The 26790-nt window shown below is 44.9% G+C and overlaps 1 protein-coding gene across 1 annotated transcript in view; it reads left to right on the forward strand.

The window, feature by feature from the left end:
• LOC147097721 (complement C3-like) overlaps positions 1-26790 on the forward strand; it is a 159904-nt gene that overhangs the window by 19974 nt on the left and 113140 nt on the right. The window contains exons 5-13 of the mRNA XM_085971754.1: positions 1173-1267; positions 4827-4909; positions 8449-8536; positions 8616-8718; positions 11966-12086; positions 13480-13595; positions 14703-14849; positions 18353-18565; positions 22803-23006. Coding sequence (XP_085827880.1) covers positions 1173-1267; positions 4827-4909; positions 8449-8536; positions 8616-8718; positions 11966-12086; positions 13480-13595; positions 14703-14849; positions 18353-18565; positions 22803-23006 — 1170 coding nt within the window. The remainder of the gene's footprint in view (positions 1-1172; positions 1268-4826; positions 4910-8448; positions 8537-8615; positions 8719-11965; positions 12087-13479; positions 13596-14702; positions 14850-18352; positions 18566-22802; positions 23007-26790) is intronic.

Raw genomic sequence — 26790 nt, forward strand, 5'->3', positions numbered from 1 at the left:
AATCTCCTGTGCCCACAGATTGTGATGTCAGTCGAGCGTGCAACGTCCCGGTAGCACCCCGGACCGAATATTGAGTTGCGCCCCCTGCCTTAGCGCCTGCCGCTAGGAACGACAGGTAGAGAGGAACATTTTCAAGTCGTGAAGAGGCTGGGGCAGCGTTATTTAAAGGTGGGCGCTTCCTGCCTTATCTTGTCGGCAAAATTTTGGTACAAGCAAGTTGAGAGGGAGAGAGATGTCTGGAGAGATTTAACGCTGTCCTTAGGAGTTTCAGCCCTCAGCACCACTTTTGAGGTTCCTAAGCGCCGAGCTCTTTCCCTGGGCCTATCCAATAGTGCTTCCCACACAATTGCTTTTGAGGTCACTCCAGGCCGAGATTCAAGGCTGCAATGAGCAGTGTGTGGCTGGCCAGCAAGATGGCCCCTTCTCTTTAAGAATTGGATGGCGCCAGTCTGTCTGGCTTCCATGGTAACGGACATCGCCTGAGCTTCGGTAGCGTTCTGAGATAGCGCCTCACTCCCCGACGTTTGCATCTTAAGAGAGGTGTGCAGTGCCTGATTTTGCGCTCAAATCACCTCCAAGGGCGATAGAGGCTAATTTTGCAGTTGGGAAGTGATAATTAGCGCCAGGTGCTAAACTTTGCTCCTGACCGATATTAACGCCCCAAAACTGGCGATACTCAATTATTCCCCTATTCAATCTTGTCCAAGTCGTCACTCCTCCTGGACGGGAGTCATGGAAGTGGCGAAGCACAAGACAGGTATGCTTTCTCCCTGGAATACTGCCCTGTTATTACGTGACTTCCAACCCAGGTATACATAGAAGTTACAACACAAAAATAGGCCATTTGTCCCAATTAGTACTTGTTGGCATTTACACTTTGCACGAGCAGATAGTTCTATTAACATTTACCCATCCTGTTCCCATATTCCTTCAACCCCCTTTCCCTCATCCATCAATCTAATCTTGAGCAACACAAAATTCTCTCGGGTCATTATCACCTTACTGTTTGTGGGAGCTTGGCAAATTGGCTGCTGCGTTTCCTACATTGCAAGAGTGACTAAACTTTAAAACTGACTCATTGGTTGTAAAGCGCTTTGGGACATCCGGTAGTCGTGAAAGGCGCTATATAAATGCAATTCTTTCTTCTTTTTCACAATGAATTTTTCTTTCAGAATCCACAAGATATTGTTGTGGATAGGACTGAAGTCTATGCCAAAGATGCTACCGGCATTACAGGGAACACCTTTAAAGTACCCGAGGTTGTGAAGTAAGTACAAATAATTGACACAAAAGAAACAATGTAGTACAATTGGAACTTAGTGCCGAAGCATATTGTCGAAAGATTTCCTTCATTGTTCATTGACTTAGCAGTTCGTAGTTCAGAACTTTTTCACAACAGTGGCGAATGCAAAAGGCATTAAATGATGCAGTAGGTTTTCATATTGGGAATGAAATTCTTGTCTTAGTTAATTTTAATAAAAATGTAGATGTGAGTAAATGGTATTCCTTTATGATTTACTCGTGCCTACTTTCTTGAAAAAGTTAGCAATGGTGGGAATTTTACTTCCATTGTTTTTTGACCTTGGGTACTTGGGTTCAGTTTTCCTGAAGATTGGTGTGATGAAAGATGCCTTTTTCTCAAAATGCATCTGGTTTTTAACGTGAAATTTGTGTGTAATTGATTCTACAGTACAAAACTGACGTAATAAAACTCACTACGCACTTGGTTTGAGTATAAAGCAAGGCTTTAATCAACTTGATTCAGAACATGGAGGGCTAGTTGTACTTCACTAGTTCCTTGTCTTACAAAATGTCCCTGGAAAGCTGGGCCCACGCCCGCGTATTTATACTCCTTGGACGGCGCCACCAGCTGGCCGTCCAGCGTTATTTCATAAGTAGTTTCTTGATGATGAGATTTATAACAAAAACAATTTGATTAACTCATTGGACAATCTCACTCCTGGTTCAGAAATAGAAATCTGCAGTGCATCATTGGTTGTATTTCTTAATTTTGGATTGCAATACCTTTATACTAATCTTAAAGGTTTCAGAGTACAATTTCATGAAAGTTCGGCAGAAAGTTTAGTTGGTTTTCCTAGAATCGCACATTGATATCAAGCAGAGGAGGTCTTTTGAAGTTCTTTGCATCCATATGAATGGTATATGCATCCATGCATACTTTATTGCAGCCTCATGCTGTGTTTCCCCGACTGATTTTGCTGTAGCCACACTGCCCCTAGTGTCAACTAGAACAAGATAACAGTTCTGAGCATTTCCAAGTCATGCAAAGCCACGCCTAGGTGGTACTGCATGTTATGTGCATCATAACTCAATGCTTGATGGGCTGCGAGAGATTTAAAGTGTTCTCAGACTCCTTTTTGGATTTGGTGCAACATCACTTTGAAATATATAGCATAAAGGGTACAATAGTAGTGGAAAGGATGAGTTCACAATTGCACAAACTATCTTGAAATAGCATTTAAATTTGTATTTTCCTGTCATCATGAAGACAGAAAATGTGTTCAGAGACAGGTTATGAATGGATTTAACTGGTTGGGCCTCAATTGGACTTTACAGTATTTGCTTATTCTGGAATTAAATTAGTGCAGTCTGTTATGCTGTAAGCAAGATAACCTGGATAATGTTATAATGATTGTGAAATTTAATGGCTTGCTAATAATTGTTTCTTGTCACATTTCTGTTTTATGGCAAATGTATAATAGACAGAAATTATGCTGTTTCTTTTCATATACACTTTTAATGCCTTGATACCATTGCAGTTATATATGGTACAGGACAGTGTTGCTAATTCAAGTCATGTGAATCATATTTGCTGCTTAATCATTATGAAACTTTGGGAAAACTGAATATATATTTGGATCCCAAACTTCCACTTTTAAAAATTATAGTATACCTCAAGTTACAATGTGTGTCAAGGGTATGTTGAGGTAAATTGATAAGCCAGTTGAGCTTCATTTCATTGTCTTTGATATTGGAGCAATTTTAACCCTACCCACTTGGTCAAACCCAGGCCGGTAGGCAGCTAAAACCCTCCAAATTACTTACCCGCCCTGGAGATGCCAGAATCCTGCCATTTGCAATTTTAACCTGCTCTCCTGAGCAGGCTTGAGGACAACCACACAAAGCCGGCCGGGTTCTTCTTTACATATGCATGTTGGTTCCCAGTGATGTCTTTGGGGGGCCTGTCTGCAGTTTTAACTCAGGCCTGAGCGGGGGAAGCTGCTGTGGCTTTCCCGCTCGGCCACCCCAGGGCAGAAGGTGATGAGTCTCCAAAGAGATTGAGAAAGGTAAGTGTTTTCATTACCATTGAGGCTCTACAAGGAGAAAGAGTGTTCCTTTGGTCCCTACGTGCCCCGGACCCCCCCCCCACGCCCTCCCCCTGGCTTCCTGAATACAAGGCCTCCCCAAAACTCCCCCTGAACCCAATGGGCTGGATTTTATCAATGGGGACGTGATGGAGGCGGGACTCCCACTTTTTGGGTTGTAGTCCCGCCTCCATCGACTTGTGGCCAACCCACGCTATTTTCCCTTGATTGACCTTGTTAAGCCCGCCCAGCAGGCTCAGCAGGCCAATTAAGGGACACCTGGTTACTGGTGACGTCAGTGATTGACATTTCATCTGTCAAGAGCTTTTGACAGATGAAAAATCAGCATTTGACAGCTCTGTGAAGCTGTCAACCACTGACAATCTGTCTTCTAACTTGAGTCCTTCTACTCAGACTCAGTTAGAGATCTCTCCAGACCAGAAAGCAGAGGCTGCAGCTTTTGACAGTTCAGCGGCCATTCTGCTTTCTGTGCCGGTGAGCTGAGGGACTCCCGAGACCTGAGGGAAGGAAGCCTGCAGGAGAAAGTAAAGGTAAGCAAAACTTATTAAAACACTTTACACTTCCCTTACACACTTACCTCTGCACACATGCATCCATCACTCACCTGCACAACGGACATCTCGACCCCTCCAACCCCTTCAGACCCACGGCCCGCCTCACTAACTTGGCGTGGTTCGGAGCCGTCGGGAAGCCTACACTTCAAGCTTTAAAATAGGGATTAGGCTAAAAACTGCCTGTTAACTACCTGTTAACAGGCAGTTAATTGGCACTAATCCCTTTACCGCCTTGGGGAGGCGGCACCCAGCACAGGTCGGGTACCCGCCTCCTGGGACATTGGCACGGAGGTGGGTTGGGGGCGGGATGGGTTCCTGCCCCCCGATTCTGCAATTTTCACACCACTCCTGCCTCCAAACCCGCCTCCACGGGGCTTGGAAATTCGAGCCCAATCTCTCACTACCTCATTTATATTGGAAGGTGGTTTTCCACAGGCCAGTTGGTGTGGGTGGGAAGTGGACCGGTGGCCTGTTAATGAAGCCCGGGAGTTAAAATAGCTTGTGCCTGATTTCTGCAGCAGCGGGTGAGTTTCCAATTCAGGTAGCCACCCGGAGTTAAAATCATGGCCAATTAATTATCTCAATCTGTGTTACTGACGTAATGTGGACCAAACAATGTGTATCATTTAGAATCTCACAGTAATTAAGGTATGAAAGGAAGATGATACACCCCCAACAATTGTCCCTTTGTCTGCTATAATTCTTTTAATAATTCAAATCATATTGTTGATTTGGGATTTTATTGTTTGGTATTATCTTAAGATTTAAACAAAACCCGAAGACAGTTCATTTTATCTAGAGCTTCATGGGAACTATCTTTTGATTAAAAATAGATTTATAAATAGTAATTATTCATAGAGTTGACATATTATAATATATAAAGCAATGGTTTTAAATTAAATTACTTAACTGATATATTTTCCAGCATTGGACTGTGGAAGATTGTTGCAAGTTACAAAGAGAGCAACCTTGTAAATTACACAACTGAATTTGAAGTCAAGGAATATGGTGAGGAAAACAATCTACTATTTCTCTGCCCTAACTGGTTTCATTAAAATGTAAATTAAACAGAAAGGGGGAAAAATTCAGTTGATTGCGCCTCCCATTAGCGCCTTAAGAGGGCGCCAATTGGGGCACAAAGCAACTAGCGCCCGGGCGCGGCGATGTTTATGCCGCTCGCAAAATTAACTAGACATTTTGCGGCGGCGCTAAACACTACCGCCACGGTCTCCTGCGCCGGCAGATTGTGACGTCAGTCGAGTGCGCAACGCCCTGTTAGCGCCCCGGACTGGATATTGAGTGGCGCCCCCTGCCTCAACATTTTGAGGGAGTGGGTTCCAGATTTCCACTACCCTTTGTGTGAAGAGGTACTTTCTGACATCACCCCTGAACGGCCTAGCTCTAATTTTAAGGCCTCTTTGTTCTGGACTCTCCCACTAGGAGAAATCATTTCTCTCTATCTACCCTATCAGCTCCTTTAATCATCTTAAATACCTCAATTAAATAATCGTTTAATCTTCTGTACTCAAGGGACTACAAGCCTAGTCTGCACAACCTGACCTCATAATTTAATCCTTTTAGCCCTGGTGGGGGATTCTATTTGTGGTGGATCAATATTTACAGCAAAATTTACCTCGAGAGTTTAACATCCTCGATGCGTAGATCCATCATAGGATGGATTGTACATAGTGTGTGAAACAAGTTGTCTTTATGGGGTAAATGTTTTTTTCATGATCAATGTTTCCTCCCCCTTCCACAAGTAATTTTCTTTGTTTTACCAATTTCTCATCAAAGTTTTCTCTGCTTCCTGGCCCATAAGGAAGCCTAATATAAAAATGTTCACACTTACCTGTCTGGGCCTCTACTGTCCCACAATCCAGCTCACAGCGGGTATGGCCTGACGGGGTAGTCGACACAGCTCTCCCGCTCGGGTCTCTGACAGCATCACATCCATTCTACATATTTAAAGAAGGACCCTGCTGCCTTTCTGTGGTGTCCCAGTCTAATGCTTCAAGATCGGGACATGGCGGGAAAGCAGCGGGATCAGAGTGGGTAAGTGACTGGCCTTATTTTAACTGCCCCAACACGCCCGGTTTCTGCCGGGCGGAGGCAGTTAAAACCGAGGCCTATGTCTCAACTGCTGACGAGATAAACCTGCTGAGTCATCCAGGAAACCTTTGTACTGTAATAGTTTTATGTTCTTAAGCTGCTGCAGAGACGGCTTTCGTGGACTCTTATTGAAAGTGCTGTTGTTGGCCTGGATTTTCCGGGGGGTCGATGTGCGTACGCGGTCCTAAGTGCCCCGCAAGTTCTGGGTATCTGCAAGTGATGTGCATGCGTGAAAATCTGGAACTTGCGATCTCTCAAGATTCTGCTTGACAGATCATATAACCCATCCGCTGGGAATTCACTTTCGCTGGCACAGGGTTGGGCTACTGCCCAGTGAATGCCCACAAACTCTTACGCCTGGTAAGGCCTTCTTTTATCAGCGTAAGGGTTTAAATAAATATTAAAATACATTTAAAAAAATGATTTAAACATTCAAAAAATGTTAAAATTAGTTTAGGTTATTTTTGGCCCCTTTAAAAATGTTTAAATTTATTTTTCAAAAGATTACATTTTTGTTTTAAATGTTTAATTCAATTGTATTTTAATTAATTTTGAACATGTGATGATTTATTTTTATTTAAGTGCTGGGAAACTTTTTTAGGGGATTCCTATTATGCGGATGGGGATTCTGTACATAAATGGAATCCCTATAAGCATAATAGGATTCCCCCTTTGTGATTGGTTGGGCCGGCCCACGTGAACCCAGCGACGCTTGCGAACAGCGTGCGCCCCTGGGATACGCGGGCCTTTACACAGGTGTTCGAAGGTCCAGAGGCACCAGGTAGGTGCGCACTTTTCTTGCAGTTCGGAGGCAATCGCGCCCATGGCAAGCCTCCGACTGCAATTTCCACCCCAATATGTATTTCTTACTTCCTTTTAGCCTGTCTGATATAATGCTGCACATTAACGCTACATGGTTTCAGCTTGGCTCAATGGTTGCACTCTGACCTCAGAAGGTTGCGGATTCTAGTTCCATTATGGACTTAAACATCTAAGAGTAGAGTTTCCGCTAGTTTTGCGTCCAGATTCCAGCGCTATCCAGCACAAAAGATCAGGGAATTATATGCATACGTGAGTTACACCCAAAACCACTTGCGTTTGTGTTTTCCGCGATCTTTTGCACTGGCTCAAGAGTTGATTTGATTGGATCAGGCCCCGCCCATGAGACTGGCTGTGCCCCCAGTCGACATTGTGAGATTGCACCGATTGTGCTAGTTCAGGAAGACTCTTCAACTTACGCTCATCTTGTTAGGCACACAGGCATGTTTCAAAAGTTTTTTCATGTCAAAAAATATTAATTTTTACTAAGAAACTGATTAGTGTACACCAATGAAACTATTAAATGGTTCAGTATAGTTAAAAAAAAATAATTTCAGTGATTTAAAATCGGGTTACTCACAGGCTTATTAAAAACGTTTAATTTTGCTGATTTTCAGCTGTATTAAAACTGCACCAGGTTACCACTCTTAAATACATCAAAGAATACTTTTTAATGGAAAGAAAAAAAATGAACTATTACACTCTATTATGCTGCTCGACTGTGCTGATTCATGGATGATTTTACCTTTGTGATTATGCAAATTAATTTTGATGTAAATTTGAACTGTGAGCTAACCAATGCAATTTCAAGCGCATTTTGCGTGCAATTTCCAGATTGTGCGCAATGTGGGAACTCTACCCAATAATCTAGGCAAACTCTTCGGGGCAGTACTGATGTAGTGCTGTATTGTCAGAGGTGCTGTCTATCAGATGTGATGTTAAACCAAGGTCTGCGTGCTTGGATTGATGGGAAAGATTCTATAGAACTAGCCAAACAAATGCAGAGGAATTTTCTTGGTTGCCTGGCCAACATTCCTGTCTCAACTAACACCATCAAAAACATTATCTGGCCGTTCACTCCTTTGCTGTTTATGGGACCTTGCTGTGTGCAAATTGGCTGCTATGTTTCAGCATGTAACAACATAACAGTCATATGAATCCCTGGCCCAAGACCGCACAAAGTGGAGGAGAAGCACCCGGGAAGGCGCCGAACACCTCGAGTCTCTTCGCTGGGAGCAAGCGGAAGCCAAGCGCAGGCAGTGCAAGGAGCGCACGTCAACCCAAGCACCCCACCCACCCGCCCCTTCAACCACCGTCTGCCCCACCTGTGACAGAGACTGTAGGTCCCGCATTGGGCTCGTCAGTCACCTGAGAACTCATTTTTAAGCAAGTCATCCTCGGTTCCGAGGGACTGCCTAAGAAGAAGAAGATATGTTGTTTGTGACTAGACTTAAAAAAAAATAAGTAACCCATTGGTTGTAAAGCGTTTTGGGAAATCCTGAGGACATGATAAGGTGCCATAAGTTCATTTCTTAAAGTCTTGTAAACCTGTCTGGATTTGACTGTGGCAATAATTGTAATATTTTAAATATTGTTTTAACTTGGTTTGTTTTTGTTAGTGCTACCAAGTTTTGAAGTTACCATAGAGTCAGAACAACGTTTTTTCTACATTGATGACAATAAATTGGATGTTTCCATCACCGCAAGGTTGGTATTCTTCTATCAGAGAACAGGCTTTCTAGAGAGTTTGTTTCAGTGACGTTTTAGCTCTGTTTTTTCATTTTAGTTTCACTTATGGAAAACCTGTTTACGGGCGTGCATTTGTTCTGTTTGGAATAATGAAGGATGGTGAAAAGATAAGCATCCCAGCATCACTTCAATCAGTAGCTGTGAGTAAAAAACACAAAGATTACCAAAATATTAGAACTCCAGGATATGTCCAAATATTGACATGTTCAGGAAGTAGAAAATATTTGTGGTTTGTTCCAATTCAGTTAAAGTTGTAGTGGAGTTCTTTAGAATTAACCAGCAGGTAAAAGCCCTTTCTTCATGAGGAAACATTTTAATAGTGAAGGATACATATTTTGGTTTGTTAATAGCTGTTCATTTTATATGGCAAAGGTATTTAATTTTTACAACCGTAAGCTACTATAGGATTTGGATTCAGGGCCTAGAAATTTGATTGTGCTGCGCCGATTTTTCCGGTGCTAAATGGATGCATGAGTGTCCAATATGGCGGGCAGGAAGAGGGCTCTCATTATGAGCTGGAATTGCACTGCCCGCCATATTGGATTGGGCTTCTCCGTAGGCATGCAGGGTACACGATGGAACAATGGAAAACACTTTTCAAATTAGTGTCCTGCGCTTGTTGGAGGACCCTTTCTTGATATTGGTATGGCCAGCGCCTGACTCGCCACGTGATAAACTCGCCCAACAACTTGCGCACTAACAGGCGGGAAGGACCCTTTAGCAGCCCTATTTAAAGGGCTCTCGCAGTACTTACAGATTAGTTGCTGGTTTGTCATTTCAGGCTGTTGCTTAACTTCTGGGCATTTTTTTTGCCCAGTTATCTGACTGTGGAAAATTAATTATGACTGCTGAGAAGATGATCTTGCTGGTGTTGCATGGTTTTGGCTGCCTTCTAAATAGTTTGGCTGCAGTCGTGGGTGGTCTAGTGGCGGGAAGAGGAGGGGAATCAGCAAGGAAGATAACAGAGATAAAAGGGAGGAGGAGGGCACTGCTCAGGAGGCCACACCCACAGCAGGTATTCAGGGAGCACTTCTCCGACATGAATTTTTCATAGAAGCAAAGCATCAGGTGCCTTTGCTTCACAGAGTAGGCTGTCAGGTTACTGGCTGGCTACTGGGTGACCTGGGACATGGCTCTGATCATGGTTCATGACTCATAGAATCATACAATAGTACAACACTGAAGGAGGCCATTCGGGTAATTAAAGTCCCCCAATATCACCACGCTATAGCTCTTGCAGGTCTCCGCCATTTCCCCCTCTACCTCCCTCTCACTATTTGGAGACCTATAGAATACCCCCAATAACATGCTCATACCCTTTTTGCTCCTCAACTCTTAACTAAATGGATTCTGTCCTTGTCCCCTCAAGAACATCCTCCCTTTCCAACACTACAATGTTTTCCTTAATCAGCACTGCCACCCCACCTCCCTTTTTTCCTTCCCTATCTTTTCTGAACACCTTATACCATTGAATATTAAGTGCCCAGTCCTCACCATTTTTAAGCCACGTTTCCGTTATTGCCACATCATACTGCCACAAAGCTAATTGTGCCTGTAGCTCACCAACCTTATTCACCACACTTTGTGCGTTTACGTACATGCATTCTAAACCCATTTTGGAATTTTCCGTAGTCTTTCTTAGTCTGCTCCTATCTAATATGGTACTACTACCGCCTCTAGTACTATCTTCTCTAGTACTATCCAACACACTCACTCTTTTATGCACCTTATTCCTCTTTTCTACTCCTATATGCTGGTGCCCATCCCCCTGCCAAGTTAGTTCCTCCCTATGTCATTGGTTCGGACATGGACCACGACTTCTTGCTGTTCCCTTTCCCCCGCAGAATGTTCTGCATCTTCTCCATGATGTCCCGCACCCTAGCAGCAGGGAGGCAACATACCACATGGGTCACACGTCAACGGTCACAGAACTGCCTGTCCTTCCCTGACTATCGAATCCCTAATTACTACCGCGTTCCTACACTTTGCTGTACCCCCCCTGTGAAGTCCTTTGTCTTATGGTGCCAGGCTTGGGACTGCACTCCTTCGAGGTGTCGTCACCCTCACTGGTATTCAGTGTTGAATATCGGTTTGAGAGTGCCACACTCCTGGATTCCTGCACTGCGTGCCTCTTCCTACCCTTCCGGAAGAAGTCTCCCGTCAAAAAATTGTTTTTTTATTTAATGCTCTCAGTCATGGGCTTTGCGATTGATCACCAAAACTAGCCTTTTAAATTTTAAATCTTCCCAGAGGCCCTTGGTAATGTTGGATGCAAGGTGTTATTGCTATGTTCCCACAGGGTGTCCCGGGAGATGGAGCACGTGGTGTCCACCAGCACACTTGGGCATCGGAGGGACTGGAGTGCTTCATCACGCCCAAATGCCAAATTTTAACTTCATTTGTTAATTTTCCTTTAAAATTTGTTTAATTTGCAATTTATGGTTTGTGCCCCTTGAAGAAGAGGGCACCTGCTGCCTTTTAATTAGTGATGGCAATAGACAGCAATCAAAGTAATTAGCATAAAAGGTAGAGGTCAAATAATGGAACGTATGTTGTGTGACTTATTTCCCTCGCTTGGGGCGCGTGCATTATTTGCCAGCCCACAAATCCTACGGAAAAGAGCTGGGGACCGAGCACAACCAGAATGTGCTCCAAATTTCACTCCTGTCCACCCAAATTATGTTACTGTGCTACAACATCCTTACCTCCAGATGCCTATTGTTGCCTTAACACACTGTACTCATTAACTCAATGCCATTTTCCAGCCTCGTATTCATGCATGATCTTGGTTCTGGCCATGTCACTTGTACACGCAGGCCCTTCGTCAGACCTCAGGCACATAATTCACTGAAGGAAGAAGACTATTTTGCCATATTATAAGATCATGAACCTACCTTCTGAAGGTAATTGGCCAGACTGTACTGTTGCATTTCTCAAGTAGAATATCTGAGCCAAGTCCCTGCTCCATTGTTTCCAGTCCAGTAGAGTCAAGATGCTGATAGCAGTCCCAGACCTGAGGAGTTCACTGGACGAGATGTTAGCCACTCCAAGAAAGTACATTGTAGCTGTCTTTATTCTGTTCGACCGAAGGTATTGAAATCCTGAACAACAAAGTAAAAGAAATGTAATCAGAAATAGGGGAAAAAGGATCACAATGGGGAAATTGAGAATACATGGTCAGACAGAGAGGCAAAAGAAAGGGACACTGACAGAGTGGAAGATATACAGAAAACAAGAGAGGGAAATGGAAAGTAACACAGACAGGAGAGAAATAGAAAAATCGTTCTTAAAATGTTTTCCCATGAGCAATGCCATAGAAGATTAGCTGGTATCATTGTAAATGCAAATCAATGGTTTCAAAACTGCTCCAAACTGTTTAATTTTCAGATTACAGACGGGCATGGAGAAACTTCGCTGACGAGTGTAGCTTTGAAAACTAGCTTTGCAGACATTCGTGAACTTGTTGGGTGTTCAATCTATGTTACTGCCACTGTTATCACACATACAGGTGTGTAAGTATTGTGTATCTTATTGCAGTTCAAGAACAATCCAGTACTGTATATGAAGCCATGTAAGAAAGTTTGACTTCTTGCTTTAGTTTTTCTTTTTATACGTGTGTATGTGTGTTTATATCAAATCTATCTATCTCTGGCACAACAGTTTTATTTTAGATTGGGGTAGAGTTTCCACTCGTTTACGCCAGTAATACCGGCGGAATCTGCCGAACCAGTGCCAAAGATTGGGGAAATTTAAACTTAAGTAAATTACGCCCAATACCAGTTGCATTTGTGTTTTCTGCGATCTTTTACGCTGGTTTAAGATTCAATTTGCCTAGATCAGGCCCCGTCCACAAAACAGTGCCTGCCCTCAGGTTAAAATTCTGCCGATTGCGCTGGTTTGTGAAGGCCCTTCAAAAGCACTCATTTCCTTTGGCATGTAGACACGTTTCAAAAGTTTTATCATATTAAAAGATATTGGGGGAAAAATTCAGTTGACTGCGCCTCCTGTTAGCGCCTTAAGAGGGCGCTAATGGGGCGCAAAGCAACTAGCGCCCGGGCGCGGCGATGTTTGCGCCGCTCGCGAAATTAACTAGACATTTTGCGGTGGCGCTAAACACTCCCGCCACGGTCTCCTGCGCCGGCAGATTGTGACATCAGTTGAGTGCGCAACGTCCCGTTAGCGCCCCGGACCGGATATTGAGTGGCGCCCCCTGCCTTACCGCCTGCCGCTAGCAACGACAGGTTGAGGGGAGCGTTTTGCAGTCAGAAAGGGACTGGGGGAGCGCTATTTAACGGCAACCGCTTCCTGCCCTTTTTTGTCGGTGACATTTTTGCACCACGCATTCTGAGAGAGAGAGAGACTTCTGGAGAGATTCAACGCTGTGTGAAGGAGTTTTGGGTACTGAGCAGCACTTTGCAGGTTTATTGTGATTTGCCCTTCCTTGCTTCGCCAGCGCTCTGAGGTAGCGCCTCGCTCCTCGGCCTTTGCGCCTTAAGACAGGTGTGAAGCGCCTGATTTAGCGCTCCAATCACCTCCAGGGGCGATAAAAGCCAAGTTTGCTGTCGGAGGCGATAATTAGCGCCAGGCGCTAAACTTTGCGCACGGCCGATAATGGCGCCCCAAATGGAGCGATACTGAATTTTTCCCCTATTTCATTTACGAAGAAACTGATTAATGTACACCAATGAAACTATTCAGTATAGTTTTTTTTTAAAGTAATTTCAATGATTTTAATCTCGTTGTGGATTTTATTCTGTGATTCTGTGCATTTTTCTGTGAAAATCAGTGGCCATGTTCGTGTTACATTTTTAGCATGCCCAGAGCAGAAATATTTCACTATTGCAGTTTTGTAAAGTGCCTAATGCATTTTTCCTTACTTCTATTTCTTTGATTTATTGTAGGTAGCGACATCGTAGAAGCAGAAAAAGCAGGTATAAAAATAGTCACCTCTCCATATACCATAGTGTTCAAAAAAACATCCAAGTATTTCAAGCCCGGAATGCCATTTGATCTTATGGTACGAATATTTCCATTTCCTTTGTCTTTCCTACTTTTCTTTCACAATATATATTAATGATCTGGATGAGGGAACTAGATGTAATATCTCCAAGTTTGCAGACGAAACAAAGCTGGGTGGGCGTGTGTGCTGTGAGGAGGATGCCGAGAAACTCCAGTATGATTTGGAATGTTTGGGTGATTGGGCAGAAGCATGGCAGATGCAATATAACGTGGATAAATGCGAGGTTATCCACTTTGGTGGCAAAAACAGGAAGGCAGATTATTATCTGAATGGCAATAGATTGGGAGAAGGGGAAGTGCAACGAGACCTGGGCGTCCTTGTGCACCAGTCGCTGAAGGTAAGCATGCAGGTGCAGCAGGCGGTTAAGAAGGCAAATGGTATGTTGGCCTTCGTAGCGAGAGGGTTTGAGTACAGGAACAAGGATGTCTTGCTGCAGTTGTACAGGGCCTTGGTGAGACCAGATCTTGAGTATTGTGTGCAGTTTTGGTCGCCTTATCTGAGGAAGGATGTTCTTGCCATGGAAGGAGTTCAGCGAAGATTCACCAGGCTGATACCTGGGATGGCAGGAATGACGTATGAGGAGAGGTTGGGTCGATTGGGCTTGTACTCACTGGAGTTTAGAAGAATGAGAGGGGATCTCATTGAAACTTATAAAATTCTGACAGGACTGGACAGACTAGATGCAGGAAGGATGTTCCCGATGGCCGGGGAGTCCAGAACCAGGGGTCACAGTCTAAGGATAAGGGGTAGGCCATTTAGGACTGAGATGAGGAGGAATTTCTTCACCCAGAGAGTGGTGAACCTGTGGAATTCTCTACCACAGAAGGCAGTAGAAGCCAATTCATTAAATATATTCAAGAAGGAGTTGGATATATTTCTTAAGGCTAAAGGGATCAAGGGGTATGGGGAGAAAGCAGGGACAGGGTATTGAATTTGGATGATTAGCCATGATCGCATTGAATGGCGGAGCAGGCTCGAGGGGCCGAATGGCCTACTCCTGCTCCTATCTTCTATGTTTCTATGTTTCTTTCTATTCCTTAACCATCCAACTTTGATCTGTGAGGAATCGGATAATTATTCTTTTCTTGTTCTTTATTATCTGAGGTCTATGTAACGAATCCAGATGGATCGCCAGCCAATGGAATCCCTGTGACAGCCAACGATGGAGTGAGCAATTCGAAAACCCAAAAGGACGGAATTGCCAGAATGACGATAAATACGGCTGGAGAACCACAAAATCTACACGTAAACGTGAGCAATATGTCATTTAATATAGAGTCATGGAATAATAGAGCACAGAAGGAGGCCATTCGGCCCGTCGTGCCTGTGCCAACTCTTTCAAAGAGCTCTCCAATTTGTCCAACTCCCCTGCACTTTCCCCACAGCCCTTTAAATGATTTCCCGTCAAGTATTTATCAAGTTCCCCATTGAAAGGTACTATTGAATCTGGCTCCACTACCCTTTCAGGCAGCGCATTCCACATCATCATAACTCACTGTGCAGAAAAAATTCTCTTCATCTCGCTTCTGTTTCTTTTGCCAATTACTTTAACTCTGTGTCCTCTGGTTACCGACCCTCCTGCCACTGGAAACAGTTTCTCCTTATTTACTCGATCAAAATACTTCATAATTTTGAACACTTCTATTAAATCTCCCCTTAACATTCTCTGCTCTGAGGAGAACAACCTATATTCATAGCTTTATAACCTTTTTCACCACGAACGATTTAACAAAAAATAACGACAGGAAACTCTTTTTTATTCGGCACCGACGGGACCGGCGTGGTGCCGGTTGATCAAAAAGTCCGGATTACAGAGAGGTATACTTACTAAGGTACGAGAGCCCTGTACACGGCCACAGATCCAGGCATCACTGTTGCATGGCAACAGGTACAGGAACCCCAGTTACACGGCCACTAATATGAAGTAAAACTTATCTGAACCTACTCCTGAATTTTGCCGGTTAAGAGAGATTTCTGGTTATTTAGGTGCCGGTAAAAAGAGAGTTTCCTGTATTGAGATAGGATTTACTTTAAAGGAGTTTACTTGCATTCAGAATTGGCATCAAGGAGCCCCAGTAAAACTGAAGTCAATGGGAATCAGGGGGAAAACGCTCCACTGGCTGGAGTCATACCTAGCACAAAGGAAGATGGTTGTGGTGGTTGAAGGTCAATCATCACAGCCCCAGGACATTGCTGCAGGAGTTCCTCAGGGCAGTGTCCTAGGCCCAACCATCTTCAGCTGCTTCCTCAATGACCTTCCCTCCAACATAAGGTCAGAAATAGGGATGTTCGCTGATGACTTCACAGTGTTCAGCGCCATTCATAGCACCTCAGATAATGAAGCAGTCCATTACCACATGCAACAAGACCTGAACGACGTTCAGGTTTGGGCTGATAAGTGGTAGGTAACATTCGCACCACAGAAGTGCCAGGCAATGACTATCTCCAACAAGCGAGAGTCTAACCACCTCCCCTTGACATTCAGTGGCATTACCATCGCCGAATCCCCCACCATCCACATCCTGGGGGGTCACCATTGACGAGAAACTTAACTGGACCAGCCACATAAATACTGTGGCAACAAGAGCAGATCAGAGGCTAGGTATTCTGTGGCGAATGTCTCACCTCCTGACTCCCCAAAACCTTCCCACCATCTACAAGGCACAAATAAGGAGTGTGATTGAATACTCTCCACTTGCCTGGATGAGTGCAGCTCCAACAACACTCAAGAAGCTCAACACCATCCAGGACAAAGAAGCCCGCTTGATTGGCACCCCATCCACCACCTTAAACATTCACTCCCTCCACCACCGGCGCACCGTGGCTGCAGTGTGTACCATCTACAACTTGCACTGCAGCAACTCGCCAAGGCTTCTTCGGCAGCACCTCCCAAACCCGTGACCTAGAAGGACAAGGGCAGCAGGTGCATGGGAACACCACCACCTCCAAGTTCCCCTCCAAGTCACACACCATCCTGACTTAGAAATATATCGGCCGATCCTTCATCGTCGCTGGGTCAAAATCCTGGAACTCCCTCCCTAACAGCACTGTGGGAGCACCTTCACCACACGGACTGCAGCGGTTCAAGAAGGCGGCTCACCACCACCTTCTCGAGGGCAACTGGGGATGGGCAATAAATGCCGGCCTTGCCAGCGATGCCCACATCCCAAAAACGAATAAAAAAAAAAAAATTCAGAATGACATTGTGTAATATTGAATATAGAAAAATAATACATGTCACTTGGGTTCGTGAATCATTTCCTATGCATGGAACTTATTTTGTTCCATTTAGTCTTGCAATTTGTGACAATTTATGTAGAAATAAAAGTCTTGGGTCTAGCACATGTCCGTTGTGTCACACCTTTCAATGGCATCACATTTGAAAGTGTCATACTTTGGTGATTTCATGACATGAAATTTAATCTGTTAAGTTACCAATCTAATATCCAATTGTCTAAAACAAGAACAAATCAAAGAGTTTTAAAGAATGTACTTAACCATTTATTTTAAATGGGTTAATGCCTGCATTAAAAGGGCCAGGGCTTGAAAAGAAGTCGCCAAGCATTGGCCAGAGGTGCACACAAGTGGCTATCTTGAGTATTGTGTGCAGTTTTGGTCGCCTTATCTGAGGAAGGATGTTCTTGCCATGGAGGGAAGATTCACCAGACTGATACCTGGGATGGCAGGAATGACGTATGAGGAGAGATTGGGTCGATTGGGCTTCTACTCGCTGGAGTTTAGAAGAATGAGAGGGGATCTCATTGAAACTTATAAAATTCTAACAGGACTAGACAGACTAAATGCAGGAAGGATGTTCCCGATGGCGGGGGAGTCCAGAACCAGGGGTCACAGTCTAAGGATAAGGGGTAAGCCATTTAGGACGGAGATGAGGAGGAATTTCTTCACCCAGAGAGTGGTGAACCTGTGGAATTCTCTACCACAGAAGGCAGTGGAGGCCAATTCATTAAATATATTCAAGAAGGAGTTGGATATATTTCTTAAGGCTAAAGGGATCAAGGGATGTGGGGAGAAGGCAGGGACTGGGTACTGAATTTGGATGATCAGCCATGATCTCATTGAATGGCGGAGCAGGCTCGAGGGGCCGAATGGCCGACTCCTGCTCCTATCTTCAATGTTTCTATGTTTCATTGGCTGTAAAGCATTTGGGATGTCCTGAGGTCGTGAAAGGCGCTATAGAAATGCAAGTTCTTCCTCTGATTCAGGCAGCCAACAACAACAACATCTTTCATTTATCTAGCACCTTTAATGTAGTAAAACGTCCCAAGGCTCTTCACAGCAGCATTTTTTCAAACAAAAATTGACAGCGAGCCACATGAGGAGATATTAGGGCAGATGACCAAAAGCTTGGTCAGAGAGGTAGGTTTTAAGGGGCATCTTAAAGAAGGAAAGAGAAATAGAGAGGCGGAGAGGTTTAGAGAGGGAATTCCAGAGCTGAAGGCACGGCCGCCAACGATGGAGCGAGGAAAATCAGGATTGAGCAAGAGGCCAGAATCGGAGGAGCACAGATATCTTGGAGGCTGCAAATCCTATCTCACCCACCTCCTCCTGATTTTACATCTGATATAAGAAATTGACCTCACTCTCGTAAATGTTTGCTGTTTGTTCAATCCGACTAATTGACTTGTAAAACGACATTGTACCACAAATGTTGCTTAGTAAAGACAAGTGTAAGATTGGCATTTACTCAATGGCCTGAGTTTAACTTTCCCGTTTGTTTTTCTTTCTACTTATAGGTTGAAACAAATGTTGACAACATTGCCAAACATCGGCAGGCCTCTGTCAGAATGGTGGCAGCACCATATAGGACAAAAGATGGTTCAAAAAATTACTTGCACATTGGTATTCAACAAACAGAACTAATTCCAGGAAATAATTTAGTAGTTCAGCTGAATCTCCGAAATGACAATGTAGGAATCCAGGACCAGATCAAATACTTCACCTACATGGTATGTTTATCTGTACGCCAGTCATGTCTTATTATTCTGACATTCTTAAAGAAGCAGTTCAAGGACTCTATCAGCTTCAGTAAAAATGCAAACTGTGGAATGAGATGAGGTCATTCTAACCACTGAGGCCATTCCTTCCATCAGACCATGTACACTTCTCACTCATGGATTTTACTAACTTTGCTGAATCTCCTGAGGGAAGCTGAAAAAAATGTTTTTTTTTTAAAAACCTTCCAGGAATATAAAAGCATGTGAGATTCCTCCCTGAATTCCTTAATCAAAGCACCAGCATATTTTTTCTCTAACACAGCTCAGCTCTGACCGGTTCTGTTCCCCGCGTGTGGGCTCGTCCGCCAGATGCGGAACGGGCGGTAGCGCCCTGGAACACGGTGGGGAATGACTTGCTGCTGACAGCGCGGCCAACGCTATTTTCCGAGGGGCCTAGACTAGGCGTCCGCGGCCCCTGCCTGAGTCAGGCGGTGCGTCCATTTCGTATGCACATCGGGGTCCTGTGACATTTATTGGATTTCAGTTGTGATTTTAGGACTCAACTGAGCAGAGCGTGCGCTGCTCATGGGAACATAGGAACAGGATTAACCCCTCGAGCCTGTTCCGCCATTCAGTGAGATCATGGCCGATCTGTATCCTAACTCCATTTACCCAACTTGGCCCCATATCCCTTATTACCCTTGGCTAGCAAAAATCTATTGATGTCAGATTTTAAATGATTAATTGAGCATCTACTGCTTTTTGTGGCAGAGAGTTCCACACTTCTACCACCCTTTGTGTGAAGAGGTCTTTCCTAACTTCTATCCTGAATGGCTTGGCTCTGATCATAGAATCATTAGAAAGTTACAGCACGGAAGGAGGCCATTTCGGCCCATCGTGTCCGCGCCAGCCAGCAAAGAGCTCTCCAGCCTAATCCCACTTCCCAGCTCTTGGTCCGTAGCCCTGCAGGTTACAGCATCCCAAGTGCACATCCAAGTACTTTTTAAATGTGGTTAGGGCTCCTGCAGTGAGTTCCAGACCCCCACAACCCTCTGGGTGAAGAAATGTCCCCTCAAATCCCCTTTAAACCTTCCACCAATTACTTTAAATCTGTGCCCCTGGTTTTTGACCCCTCTGCTGAGGGAAATAGGTCCTTTCTATCCACTTTATCTATGCCCCTCATAATTTTATACACCTCAATAAGGTCTCCCCTCAGCCTCCTCTGTTCCAAGGAAAACAGACCCAGCCTATCCAGTCTTTCCTCATAGCTAAGATTCTCTACTCCCAGCAACATCCTTGTAAATCTCCTCTGTACCCTCTCTAGTGCAATCACATCTTTCCTGTAATGTGGTGACCAGAACTGCACGCAGTACTCTAGCTGAGGCCTAACTAGTGTTTTATACAGTTGAAGCATAACCCCCCTGCTCTTGTATTCTACGCCACGGCTAATAAAGGCAAGCATTCCGTATGTCTTCTTAACCACCTTATCTACTTGGCCTGCTACCTTCAGGGATCTGTGGACATGCACGCCAAGGTCCCTTTGTTCCTCTACACTACTCAGTGTCCTACCATTTAATGTGTATTCCATTTCCTTGTTAGCCCTCCCCAAATGCATTACCTCACACTTCTCCGGATTGAACTCCATTTGCCACTGTTCTGCCCACTTGACCAATTTATTGATATCTTCCTGCAGTCTACAGCTTCCTTCTTCAGTGTCAACCGCACAGCCGATTTTAGTATCATCTGCAAACTTCTTAATCATACCCCCTATATTCAAGTCAAGATCATTGATATATGCCACAAAAAGCAAGGGACCTAGTACTGAGCCCTGCGGAACCCCACTGGAAACAGCCTTCCAGTCACAAAAACACCCATCAACCATTACCCTCTGCTTCCTGTCTCCGAGCCAGTTTTGAATCCAACTTGACACTTTGCCCTGGATCCCATGGGCTTTTAACTTCGTGACTAGTCTGCCATGTGGAACCTTATCAAAAGCCTTGCTGAAGTCCATATACACTACATCAAATGCACTACCCTCATCTACCCTCCTTGTTACCTCCTCAAAAAATTCAATCAAGTTTGTCGGACACGACCTTCCCTTAACAAATCCATGCTGACTATCCTTGATTAATCCGTGTCTTTCTAAATGAAGATTTATCCTGTCCTTCAGAATTCTTTCCAATAATTTTCCCACCACCAAGATTAGGCTGACTGGCCTGTAATTACTCAGTCTATCCTTTTCTCCCTTTTTAAATAAGGGTACCACATTAGCAGTCCTCTGGCACCACACCTGAAGCCAGAGAGGATTGAAAAATGGTGGTCAGGGCCTCTGCTATTTCCTCTTTTGCTTCACTTAACAGCCTGGGATACATTTCATCCGGGCCTGGGGATTTACCATTTTTAAAGCTGCTAAACCCCTTAATACTTCCTCTCTCACTATGTTTATTTCATCTAATATTTCACACTCCTCCCCCCCCCCCCGATAGCAATGTCTGCTTCGCCCCTCTCCTTTGTGAAAACAGACGCAAAGTATTCATTACGAACCCTACCGACGTCTCCCGCTGCCACACACAGATTACCCTCATGATCTCTAATAGGCCCTACCCTTTCTTTAGTTATCCTCTTACTCTTAATATATTTATAAAACATCTTTGGGCTTTCCTTGATTTTACTTGCCAAGAATTTTTCAAGGTAAAGTCCCCTTGCCTTAGACGGCCCCACCAGCGGAAGATGTTTCTCTCTATACTCTGCACCGATTCACCTAGCGGTCCAAAGTTAAGTACTTACTTATTTCTGTTCGTCTAGACGGAGCAGGAGTGCTCCACAAAAAGTAATCTGTGCCACTGCTGCACTGGGGTGTCCTGGCCAATATTTATCCCTCAACTAACATCACTAAAACAGATTATCTGGTCACATCTCATTGCTATTAGTGGGTCCTTCCTGTGTTGCAAATTGGCTGCAATATTTTCCTATATAATATACAATAGTGACTGCAGTTCAAAAGAACTTCATTGGTTGTGGAAGGCGCTATATGAATGCAAATACATTCTTCTTTCTATGTTAGAGGTGGAAGTAGGGCTCTTTGTGATGGAGAGGGTTAGAAGACTATCTTGGGGTTGAATAGGAGCTGAGATTGCAAAGCCTGGTTCAGCTTGAGATAGTTGCCGGGAGGGGGATGGAGTCGGTGATTTGATGACAAAGGTGTACTTGGTGGTCAGGTGGAGAATCTGTTGGAGATCTCTAAAAACTAGTGGAAAATGAGAAATGGCAGACCAGGGCAACAGGAGTCCTGACATTCTGTGAAGAGTACGTACTGCCCTCATGAAAACGCCACTGTAGCCCTTCTCAGAGAGTGCAAAGTCTTTGAGCTATTCAAAAACACAGTTGTATCCCTAAGTTGACCTGCCTGTGCTCAGTTCCCTGCTCTAGCATGCATGGCTACCCATTATTCTTCAATACATGCTCAGAATTTTTTTAATTTAAAGATGCTGTTGTAGCGGTTCGTGTAGATCGCCACTAAATAAGAGAGTTTGATTTTGACGAACTATAAATAAGTTGTTTATTTACAGGAACAGGCTAATTACAGCAGGTAAGATAGCAGGTAAGATGGTTGACTGTAGGAGCACCGTGGCGTAGGTCTTGTCCCAGCGGGGACTCCACGAGGACTGAGTTCGCAGTCCTGTGGGGAGTGTGATGACGTCATCGCGTTTGTGTTGTGACGCCATCACGTTGTTCGCGTTTCCCGCGCTTAGGGCGTCACGTGATGCGCGTCGTTGCGTCGCTGGCCGTTGAGGCCGAAGCCGGGAGGCCGGGCTGTGCCAGTGCGTGCTGCAGGAGCGGAAGATCGCGTCGCTCCTGTCGGCTGGCCGTTGAGGCCGAAGACGCTAGGCCGGGCTGTGCCGGTGCACGGACGTGACGTCAGCGCGCTAGGGCGCGTCTTAAAGGGGCAATGGCCCCAACAGGTAAGTTAAAAGGGCAACGGCCCCAAAAGGTAAGTTAAAGGGAATTATGTGTCTCAATGTAAGGGACAACCAGTGGTACCGCCACACTGTGATAAAATTATGTCTATGGTTTTTATGCAGATGTTTAGTGGTCAGTGTTTTGTTCACGTTCACGATTATTTCACTTGGTGAGATCAGTGAAATCTGTCAACAGACCTTTTCTCCATATATATCTACATCTCTTCAAAATTGTTTATTCTAGAAACTCCTACTTTTATTCCTTAATTTCTTTTCTTTTACTCCGTCAGCTGATAAACAAAGGAAAGATCGTGAGAGCTGGACGACAATTGAGAGAGAAAGGTCAAATCGTGGTGACCTTGTTAGTTCCAATTACTCCTGACCTAATACCATCATTCAGATTGCTGGTTTATTACTATGTAACAAAGGGATCTCAAGTAGAAATGGTTGCCGATTCTGTGTGGATTGACGTGAAAGACACATGTATGGGAACAGTAAGTATTTCTGTTTTGTTTTGTTTGGAGTGGGAAACTGTGAAACATTTTACTATCAGAACTGGTGCTCAAATGTAAGTCTGTGTCAGATAGGCTGGATGGAGGTTCAGAAAAAAATTAGGCTCAGAGCCCTAGGAGCATCTGCTGGGAACAAAATTTGTAATGCTAGCGGACTAATATCTGCTCACTGTAGGTTGGAGGATAGCTATTTTACAAGGACAGAAGCATATACTATGGGGTCGATTTTCAGTGTGCCGTGAGGTGGGCTTTTAGGCGTGCGGGGGGCTAAAATCCCAAATTCGGGGGTCCCGACACCATCCCGCCCAAAACCCGCCTCCATGTAAGTTTCAAAGGAGGCGGGTACCCGCCCCGCACTGGACCCGCCGACCCGAGGCGGGAAGGGGATTAGTGCCAATTAACTGCCTGTTAACAGGTAGTTAACAGGCAGTTTTTAGCCTAATCCCTATTTTGAAGGTTGTTGTGTGGGATTCCCGACGGCTCCAAACCACGCCAAGTTAGAGGAGTCGGGCCGTCGGGTTGAAGGACTTGGAGGGGTGGAGATGTCGGTGTTCAGGTGAGTGATGGGTGCATGAGTGCAAAGGTAAGTGTGTTTGGTGTGTCTAAAGTGTGTAAAGAAGTTTAAATTACCTGTACTTACCTTTACAGCCTTCCTTCCTCTAGGCTTCGGGAGTCCATCATCTAACCGGCACAGAAAGCAGAATGGCCGCGATCTGTCAAAAGTGACAGCCTGCAGCTTTCAGTGCCGGTGAGATTTCTAACTGAGTCTGCGTAGAGGGACTCAGGTTAGAAGTAAGACTGTCAGTGTTTGCCAGCTTCAAGCAGCTGTGAAACACTGATATTTCATCTGTCAACATGTCTTGACAGATGAAATTTCAGTCTGTGATGTCACCTGTTGCCGGGTGGCCCTTAATTGGCCTGCTGAGCCCGCTGGGCGGGCTCAACAAGGTCAATCAAGTGGAAATTGCGTGGATTGGCCGCACCTCGATGGAGGCGGGACTACAACCCCGAAAGTTGTAGTCCCGCCTCCTTCCTGACTTCTGAATGAAAATCCAGCCCAATGCAATGCTCAGTATTATTTGGATACCAACGTGCAGCTGTGTATAACATGGGGCAGTGTGGGTCCTGTTACAAATTTATGGGTATACAGTGGATATTTCCTCAAATTCAGCGTCACTGGTTACTGCTGTAAGTGGACCCCGTGTCCCCTATGATCTGGTAAGTTCCTTTACTCAGTATCTAGTTAAACAATGGTGTAACCTGTGTACCATAACAATAAGGCTCTTTGTTGTGTTTACTGAATACGATAATCTTGCAGGTAGTGCTACGTGCGTTCTCATTTTTAAAACATTTTAATGAGACTGAAGTGTTTTCAAGCATCTTCAACCAAAAGTTCCAAGTGACCAAATTGTACTTGACCTCTTCCCAAGGTTCTCAGCATCATGGATGTCAATGTTCAGATAATTTGGTTGACTCCATGTAACATTAAGTGCTGAAGATTTGTGCACCAGAACTAGCTCAACCTCCCCCAGCTAAGCCATCCACCATAGCTATGATACAGGAAACTCTTTTTTATCCGGCACCGACGGGACCGGCGTGGAACCTGTTGATCAAAAAGTCCGGATTACAGAGAGGTATACTTACCAAGGTATGAGAGCCCCATACACGGCCACAGATCCAGGAGTCCCTGTTGCACGGCCACAGGTGCAGGAACCCCGGTTACACGGCCACAGGTGCAAGAACCCTGGTTACACGGCCACTAATATGAAGTAAAACTTACCTGAACCTACTCCTGAATTTTGCCGGTTAACAGAGATTTCCGGTTATTTAGGTGCCGGTAAAAAGAGAGATTCCTGTACTGACATCTACCCGTCAATGTGGAAAATTTTCCAAACTGGAGATTGAATTCTTAAAAGCTTTTATTTCAGGGAAATGATGAATTTCTATAAATATGTCACCGATTGTGCTTTTGGTTATGAACGCCTTAAAGACAAACAACAGCTCTAAGAAGCAGTATGTCAACAGTAACGGCTGTTATTGTAGTTTTTTTGTTTTCTTTCCAACCATCAAAAAAGATTATCTATAAAGAATGGATATGTTTTTGAGGCATAAGGAAAACATTTTGGGTGAAAATTTGAGTCGCACCTCCTTTGGGGCACTAACTTCGCCGGGGCACTACTTTTAGTGCCCTGAAAAAATTAGCACCCCCGCGGCCGAAATTCATCGGTAGCGCCCCTAGAAGGAAGCGGGGTGCTACTGGAAGTGCCCCGCCTCCCTCTTGGGGCGCTGCGAGTGAATATCGTGGTGCTACGCGCTGCGGTACTGCAGGCCTTCCTCCCCTTCTTAAAGGGGTGGGGCCTTGCGCAGCGCGACCCGGGGCTCCGCTGGGATCGGAGTGCTGGCAAAAGAGCCCGGCACTCAAGAGTAATGCCGGGCTCACGGAGCGCAGCCGGCACTCTGTGGCGGGGGGGTTGCTGCAGTGGAGGCCGGGGACGGCAGAAGGGGCATGTGCTGGCAGGCGGCCAGCAACAAAAATGTCCGCCCGGCACCTCCCCTTTAATTAGCGCCGCCCTGGCCGCAGGTACGCCCCCCTGACCCTGTTGGACATAGCGTCCGGTGGTAAGTCAGGGACCGCTACCGAAGATCGCGGCTGGGGCGCGAGCGGGGCGCTGTGCACGGCGATGACGTCATCACCGGCGGCGCAGCGCCGCGGGGCGCTAACGGTTACCGCTGCCACTAACCTCCCGCTGAATTTCGTGGGAGGCGTTGGCGGTGCTGCGCGCGAGTTGCTTTGAGTCCCGTTAGCGCCCTCGCTAATGGGAGACGCAAAGCAACCGAATTTTTAGGCCCATGAGCTTTAAAAAGGAAGAGAAATGTTGAGAAAAATAAGATAAAAAGTGCAGAGAAAATAGGGAGGAAAAACACATTGAGCACAGTTCATTGAATCGTAGAGCACAGAAGGAGGCCATTTGGCCCATCGTGCCTGTGCCAGCTCTTTGAAAGAGCTCTCCAATTAGTCCCACTCCCCCCTGCTCTTTCCCCAGAGCCCTGCAAATTCCGTTTTGAAAGTTGAATCTGCTTCCACCACCCTTTTGAGGCAGTGTATTCTACATCATAACAACTCGCTGCGTAAAAAAAATCCTCATCTCCCCGCTGGCTTTTTTGACAAGTATCTTAAATCTGTGTCCTCTGGTTACCGACCCTCCTGCCTGTACAGGTTTTTCCCTATCTACTCGATCAAAACCCCTCAGAATTTTGAACATCTGCAGTGTTTTTTTTAATTTTTATGCATGCAGATTTTTATATTTTAGGCAATTGTTTATTAGTTTAAAGTTAACAACGCTCCTCCTGATATCTTTATAGCGTTATTACTGTCATGTGATTACTCATTCCAGGATCACAGTACGTCAGCTGAAAATGAAGCACAATCAGAAGTTCCACTGAACCAGCAGCAGCCTTGGGATGTGCAGACTGTTGAAAATGATCTAATGACAAGAAATAGCTATTTTCACTGCACTTAGTGCTCGTATTCCCGTACTATGGAATTAAATGCCAAGAAGTACTAAGTAGCACTGCCTGAAAGGGCGGTGGAAGCAGATTCAGTGATAACTTTCAAAAGGGAATTGGGTAAACATTTGAAGGGAAAATACAGGAAACTTTCGATTAACCGGCCACTAAATAACCGGAACGCTCTATCCACCGGCAAAATTCAGGAGTCGGTTCAGATAACTTTTTTTACTTTTAGCTATTTTTTTTACTCATTTGT

The sequence above is a fragment of the Somniosus microcephalus genome, chromosome 31 (genome assembly GCF_052327205.1).
Source record: "Somniosus microcephalus isolate GS21.2 chromosome 31, FLI_Smic_1.0, whole genome shotgun sequence".
Lineage (NCBI taxonomy): Eukaryota > Metazoa > Chordata > Chondrichthyes > Squaliformes > Somniosidae > Somniosus > Somniosus microcephalus.